Source organism: Cucurbita pepo, unplaced genomic scaffold (genome assembly GCF_002806865.2).
Source record: "Cucurbita pepo subsp. pepo cultivar mu-cu-16 unplaced genomic scaffold, ASM280686v2 Cp4.1_scaffold001436, whole genome shotgun sequence".
NCBI lineage: Eukaryota > Viridiplantae > Streptophyta > Magnoliopsida > Cucurbitales > Cucurbitaceae > Cucurbita > Cucurbita pepo.
Window position 1 is genome coordinate 1 of NW_019647601.1, and position 7,203 is coordinate 7,203.

General features: G+C 38.0%; 2 protein-coding genes and 1 non-coding gene across 3 annotated transcripts; 2 read left to right on the forward strand and 1 right to left on the reverse strand.

Moving 5' to 3' along the window:
• Window positions 1-201: 201 nt before the first annotated feature.
• On the reverse strand, window positions 202-274 carry TRNAI-AAU. Its single transcript has one exon. It is a non-coding gene; the product is annotated as a tRNA-Ile (tRNA).
• Window positions 275-1,451: 1,177 nt separating this feature from the next.
• On the forward strand, window positions 1,452-2,479 carry LOC111786319 (myb family transcription factor PHL7-like; the record flags this gene model as incomplete). The annotated part of the gene is given in 2 exon segments (XM_023666627.1): window positions 1,452-1,841; window positions 2,241-2,479. A coding segment is annotated over 1 exon segment (208 nt), but the record flags the coding sequence as incomplete, so codon positions are not given.
• A 2,193-nt stretch (window positions 2,480-4,672) lies between these two features.
• LOC111786320 (pleiotropic drug resistance protein 3-like) lies at window positions 4,673-6,094 on the forward strand. The gene is made up of 2 exons (XM_023666628.1): window positions 4,673-4,940; window positions 5,536-6,094. Exons 1-2 carry the CDS (start codon window positions 4,749-4,751, stop codon window positions 5,800-5,802), a joined length of 459 nt encoding a protein of 152 aa, XP_023522396.1. The 5' UTR covers window positions 4,673-4,748; the 3' UTR covers window positions 5,803-6,094.
• The last annotated feature ends 1,109 nt before the right edge of the window (window positions 6,095-7,203 follow it).

Below are 7,203 nucleotides of genomic sequence, written 5' to 3' on the forward strand. Positions count from 1 at the left end.
ATTAAGATGAAGAAGAAGATGAGGAGGAAGAAGTACCTCTTCGTCATTAGGTTTGCAAACAGTCTCATCAACCTCCCTGGTGATATCAATGGTGCGTCGAATCTTGATAGGAGGAGGCTAAAGAAGGAATAAAAATGTAAGAGAGAGTCCGAATATCTGAGAATCGAAAAATAAAATAAAATAAATATAAGAAAACGATAATGGCCCATGCAGGTTTCGAACCTGCGACCTTCGCGTTATTAGCACGACGCTCTAACCAACTGAGCTAATAGCCACGTTGAAAGGTTAATTAATTATTTAAATAACATAATTTATTATTTCGACGATATTTTCAATTTAACGATAGAAACTGATGATTTTTAAATAATCAATAAACAATTTATAATTTTGAAGATCAAGACAGAAATTTGAAATTTATCTTAAATTTTCAATTTCTAAGTTAAATCAAAGACTTTAAAAACTAAACCAAAAATAATAATTTTGAAACTATAACATTTATTTTTATTTAACTTTTTTTAGACCAATTTCTCGACCAACTTTATATAACCAATAACTTAACTATCACGAAAAATGCCAACTTAATCAATAAATCAAAATAATTAAATTTATCTCGTATAAAAGCTTCAATAAAGAAATATTTTTAAATTTTAAAAAAATATAATTCACACTCTTAAATTAATTTTTTTTTTTTTTAAAAAAACTTGAGTTTTAAATTTTTGTTAATAAAATTTTACAAAAAAAAAGTTAACCTAAATACATAGCAACAAACTTGAGGTTTGTCGAGAAGCAACTGAACGAATTACTATAATGAGTCTAGTGACTATAGAGTCGAGTTGAGTCTAAACTTGAGGTTTATCGAGCATCTGAACGGACAACTACAGTGAGCTGAGTGACTATTATAGTTAAGTTATGTCCAAACTTGAAGTTTATTGAACAGTCGAACGGACTACTGTAGTAAGTCTAGTGACTATTAGAGTTGAGTCAGATCAAAAGGTAAGGTATAGCAATCTATTGGAACGAGCCTATGAGATCTTCTGTACACTCTCACTATGTGACAAAGAGAGGATATTAAGAGAAATAGTAAGTGGAATTTTTCCCATAAAAGCCTGATGAGCGGGAAATGGACTACTAGGGTATCTAATCCCGTTCGTTCGTTCCCCATGTTTTAGCACCTTTAAGTCCGATGGGCGGGATATCTCGACCATAAACTCAAACTAAGATTTAATAATGTTTGTGCGAATTAACAAGATTTTTATTTAATTAGTTAAAAATTTAGTAGCTAAATTTGTAATTTGGGGGAGAGAGAGGACATTTATATAGTCGGGTCGGGTTACGTGGTGGGCCGACGCGGTGACCCGAAAGATCGTATAAATATCGCCGTCCTCTGCACGCGATCTATCCGCTGCACAACTAAAACTCCGTCTCTTATTTATTTATTGTTTTCGTATTTAATTAAATAAAAAAAAAAAGAAATTAAAAAACAAACAAAAACAAGAAAAGAAGAAGAGAGAGAAAAATGTTCGTCTGGTTCTGACGAACCATCTTGCCGAAATCAGAATTTTTATACGCTCTTCTCTTCCTTTCTGAAACCCTAGAACAGACAAATTCCAATTCCATTTTGATCCATCGGAGACTGCATATCCGCCGCAGTGTCCCGCAACCACCGTCGCCGCCGCCGTCCCACACTTCTACTCCAACCATTTGATCACTTCCGAGACCTCTGAAATTCACTATCAACTGCGTTTCTCTTGCCTCTAAATTTTGGAGATTTTGTTGATTTCCGAGATGACGATTCTGAAGTTAATTCATCCTCCGTCATCGGCCTTCTGAGTCCCTTCCAGGTGAAGCCTAGTTATTTAACTTTGTAGGTTCTTTTGTAGCTGGCTTTAATTTTTGATTCTTAATTATGCTCGGATTATCTGGAACTTGTATTTTTTGCTTACGTAGTATTGTTTACTTCAATGATATGTTATTCCATGGAAGCTGAAAAACGGTTTTTTAAGTGCATGGATCATATATTCCCAATTTTTGTTGCTATACGATTTGGAGCGTTATTTGTGACTTAAAATTCAATTACGTGTTATGTCTTAACATACATAGAATAATAACTTTGTCCTGAATTTTAGAGATGGGTTCTACTTGATTAGTTCTTGGAGTGTTGATCAGCTGCCTTGTTAAAATCCCATCTTGTTTTTTTTTTCCTCTATGAAGTTGCTGAAATATAATGTAATTTTTCGCAGAAAGGTTCTCCAAGCTGTATCTGTCCTCATCATGTATCATGCTAAGAAATTTTCAACTGCGAGCTTAGTGCCACACAAATCTCAAGGTGCTGAACAAGGTGCGAGTGTTGCGGTTCTTGGTGGATCTTCAGCCAAAAGTTCAATGCCACCTGGAGGAGGCGGAAAACAACGCTTGCGATGGACATCAGATCTTCATGACCGATTTGTCGACGCCATCACACAGCTCGGTGGACCAGATAGTGGGTATTTTCTTTAAAGTAATGTTATTATGCATTTGCTTTCATATTAATTTTCAGGATTAGAACAGGGGAATTTTTTTATGAAGCCATGCATCAATTTCTTCCCAGTATTAGGTTGGTTAAATGTGGTTATATGTATTTATTTCTTAACGAGTTCATGGGGTTTCAAATGAAGTAGTGTAATAGAAAAGTATGGAAGGGTTAAAGATCATGCCATAAGTTTGACTATCTCAACGAAAGTGTCTATAAGGTGGAGTTGATGTACATATAGTCTTGAATGTGGTTCTTTGGTCCTATGTCGAGGGACCCATGATGCGTGCTAACGGGTCAGCACACTCGTATATGCCTATACTTTTGGGTTTGTAAGAGCCAAAAAAATCATGAATTAGAAAAACAAAGGATTGAATTCTTCATTCTCATATTACTAAGATCCCCAGGGGGTTGAAAAGCATTCTCATAGGTCAGTTATTATTAAGTATTATTAGTATTTGAGGAGTTTTAGACATGGTTGTTTTCTCGATTTTGGACATAAAGTCAAGTGAAAATATTTGAGAGAGAACCATTACCCTTCAACTGGTCTTCCTAAAATTTGGTATTGCAACTATTCCTAAATGATGTGACTCTTGAAGCCATGAAATAATTTAGTTTGAGAATGTCCCTTCACAATCCCCTGGTGGTATTTTAGAGGATCATTAATTACCCTCACCTCGAGGATTCCACATTTAGCAGCCACCGCACTTCTCCAAAATGGCATCTTTTCATAGCAAGTCTCCAAAGCCGCCTACTTTGCAGGAGGGAAATCTTGTTGAGAAGGTTGCCAATGCCAAACTTCATGAGAGAACGGGTAGGTTCATCTTGCTCCAAGCTACCAAAATGGGTAAATAAGAGAGAAATCATGTGGGGGAGAAATGAGGGAGGGAGAGAAGTTTCCAAGAGAGAAACGGGTGATATTGAATAGAGAGGAGAGATAGAGAAGAACTCTCAAAAAGAGAGAGAAGCCGGTGGTATTAAATAGAGAGAAAGAGAAGTTGCGTAGGGTGAGAAAAGGGTGATATATAAAGAGAGAGGAGAGCAAGGAGGGTGGGATATAAGCTGTGCGTATATAAATAATATTAATATTTCCATGTCAGATTATACACCCAGTCCACTTTATATATAGTCAACTAATAGTCAAAGTGCTCCAAGACAAAGCAACTGTTTATTGTAGGGTTTAAAATGTCCGTTTGGGAACTATAGTGGGCAGACAGAAAGCAATCTTTAGAACTTGAGGACACAATTGTACAACCTGTTGAACAGATCCTCTTCGAGCAAGGTCGTGACCACAACAATCTCAAAACTATATGAATTAAAGGGTGTTTTTCCTTTTTCTGTTTTGTGCCCCCCAAAAAAATGTTGCATGTATCTACGTAATATGCCCCCAACTATTTTTTGGGGGGAGAGACATTATCCAAAATATTATGCAGAAGAGGCTTCCCAATTTGGCCATCTCTCCATGTTGCTTCGTTATGTGTTTGAAAAACTCTGAATCCCAGGAGGACCTCTTCAATTCTGTAATGGAACAAATTCTGGCTTAAGGTCCATGCTTCCTTTGGCTGGCAGACTGCCATCCATGAAAAAGTCAATATTCTCCTCCATGCTTCCCTGGCTGGCCATCCTTTCAAAAAGGAGAAAGTAATCCTGGATCAGAGCTTTTCTGCGGGCTCTTTGGTGAAGGAAGAATAGAATCTTCAACAAGTTTCGCCCCTTTGAAATCTTTTTAGAATGTTGTTAGTGCTCTTGGTTGGTGTAAATGTTTCTACCGTCCTTTTACAAATTATAGAAGGATCTCCTGATGAACTGGCGGGCGTTTTGTAGTCCTCAGTTGCTTGGGTATTCCCCCTTTTTGTATGTCTCGTCGTATCAATAAAATATCTGTTTGTCGTAAAAAAAAAAAAATGATGCATGCCTCATCATGTGCAGTCCTTTTCTGTACAAACTATTTTATATATATGTATGTATGTATTACTACTACTATTATTTACGAAACTGTGCTTTTATTGAAAAAATAAGTACACAAGGACACATCGAACAAAAGGAGTTTGAACTTAACTGTAGAAAATGCCTATAATTCAAAAGAATAAGTTCAAACTCGTAATTACAAATAAAAGACCTCAAGTAGGCATTGAAACTAANTTATCAAATTTCAAAACTTTGTCTAACTTTGCAGGTGCTTGTGGAGGTTCCTTACTTGTTAGTACAAGCAGCTACCTATGTTATTGTCACTTACCCCATGATTGGATTCTATGGCTCAGCATCCAAAGTGTTTTGGTGTTTCTACTCAATATTATGTGCACTTCTCTACTTCAACTATCTTGGGATGCTGCTTGTCTCCATCACACCAAACTTCCAAATTGCTAACATCTTGTCGTCTGCCTTCTACACTATGTTCAATCTCTTTTCTGGCTTTCTTATTCCCCATCCGGTAAGCCATGGCTCCTCCTTGATGCTCTTTATTTTGCCTCGGACACAACAAAGACTATATTATCATGTGTCTGTTTAGCATACTTAACAAGTGTTTGATACGTGTCTCACAACTAGTGTAAAACATATCCACTACGCTAATAAGTGTTCGATATGGTCCAACAAGCATCTTAGCGGGTTGGACATGATGAATAAAAAGGAAAAGGTTGAAGAAGTAACGACCGAAATGAAATGGTTAGTAAGGTTATTCATAGAGATAACATGTGAGATCTCACATCGATTGGAGAGGAGGAGTACCAGCGAGGACGTTGGGCCCCGAATGGGGTGGATTGTGAGATCCCACATCGATTGGAGAGAGGAACGAAACATTCTTTATAAGGATGTGGAAACCTCTCCCTAGGAGACGCGTTTTAAAAACTTTGAATGGAAGCCTGAAAGGGAAAGCCCAAAGAGGACAATATTTGCTAGTGGTGGGCTTGAGCTGTTATATAACGAGCATTAGTTAGGATCTAGCTTCCTTTTCTATCATCTCCATGAAAGCTCGGTTTTTTGAGCTCGGTTTTTCAGTAAATAAAAGTTTCTCTGTTTTTATGCAGCAAATCCCAAAGTGGTGGACATGGTTGTATTACATGAGCCCAACATCATGGACTTTGAATAGCTTACTAACATCACAATATGGAGATATAGACAAGACACTGATGGGGTTTCAAGAAAAGACAACAGTATCAGCTTTCTTAAGAGATTACTTTGGCTTTCACCACAGTCAACTTCCCCTTGTGGGATTCATTCTCATTCTCTTCCCTCTTCTTTTTGCTTTTCTTTTTGGATTTTGTATTGGAAATTTGAACTTCCAGAGAAGGTAAGCAAAACCAATTTCTTCCTTGCTTTCCTTTGTAGATAATAAGTTTTGGAGTTTTGGGGTTAAATTACAAATTTAGTCCCTATAATGCACGGGACAATCTGAACCTACTTCGAGATGAAAGGAACGAACATAATCAAAGTGAGTAATTCGAGTATTATTCGGTTATTATCCCAACCCATAAAGATTTTAGTCTCTATAAATTAGAGTAACATCCTGCTACTAAACAACAGCAACAAGATTTTTGTCTCCAAGTGAGGAATGAAACATTCTTTATAAGGGTGTGGAAACTTCTCCCTAGCATACGCGTTTTAAAAACCTTGAGGGGAAACTCGAAAGGGAAAGCCTAAGGAGGACAATATCTGCTAGCGGTAGGCTTGAGCCGTTACAAATGGTATCAGAGCCAGACACTGAGCGGTGTGCCAGCGAGGACACTGAGCCACGAAGGGGGTGGACACCAGGTGGTGCGCCAACGAGGATGCTGAGCCTCTAAGGAGGTGGACACTAGGCAGTGTGTCATCGATAACATTGGGCCCCGAAGGGGGTGGATTGTGAGATCCCACATTGGTCGGAGAAGGGAACGAAACATTCTTTATAAGGGTGTGGAAACTTCTTCCTAGCAGGCACTTTTAAAAACCTTAGTGGCAACCCAAAAGGGAAAGCCCAAGGAGGACAATATCTACTAGCAGTGGGTTTGGGCCGTTACAAATGGTATCAAAGCCAGACACCAAGCAATGTGCCAGAGAGGACGCTGAGCCACGAAGGGAGTGGACACCAAGCGGTGTGCCAACGAGAACGTTGAGTCCCAAAGGGGGTGGACGTCAAGCGGTGTGTCATCAAGTACACTAGGGCCTGAAGGGGGTGGATTGTGAGATCTCACATCGATAGTAGACAATATCTACAAGCAGACTAGTAGACAATATCTACAAGCAGACGCGTTCTAAAAACCTTGAGGAGAAGGCCGAAAGGGAAAGCCGAAAGAGGACAATATCTGCTAGTAGGCCGTTACACTAAACTTCTTCGAATCAAATCGTTAGTTTCTCTGTTGTAGTAATGTACATTAGGTATCACTGAAAGCAACAAGCAGGTCCAATCTGCTAACAGTAAGTCACATACAGGCAGCAGATCTAAGTATAACTACATAAGGTATCAAGTCTAACCAAGTATGAATGCTTTAGGTCAGTTTCCATAAACTAGTACTAATAATCCTACGGTAGAATCAAAACGAGAAGTTGTAATTAGAACTTTTGACGAAGTGATGCGCTCTAAGATGGAGATAAATTCATCAGCATCATTTCCAGAAAATAGTTGCAGAGAATCAAAACTGGAAACATTACGAGTATGAACTGTAGATGAAAAGAACTATAAAGTAAAAACATATATACTTAAACAAAAGCTACAAAAA

What these genes read in the sequence shown, in the direction of transcription:
- LOC111786320 (XM_023666628.1), top strand. Translation starts at nt 4,749, where the DNA reads ATGATTGGATTCTATGGCTCAGCATCCAAAGTGTTTTGGTGTTTCTAC. An exon ending in GCTTTCTTATTCCCCATCCG is followed by an intron (nt 4,941 to 5,535) that starts GTAAGCCATGGC and finishes GTTTTTATGCAG; the next exon opens with CAAATCCCAAAGTGGTGGAC.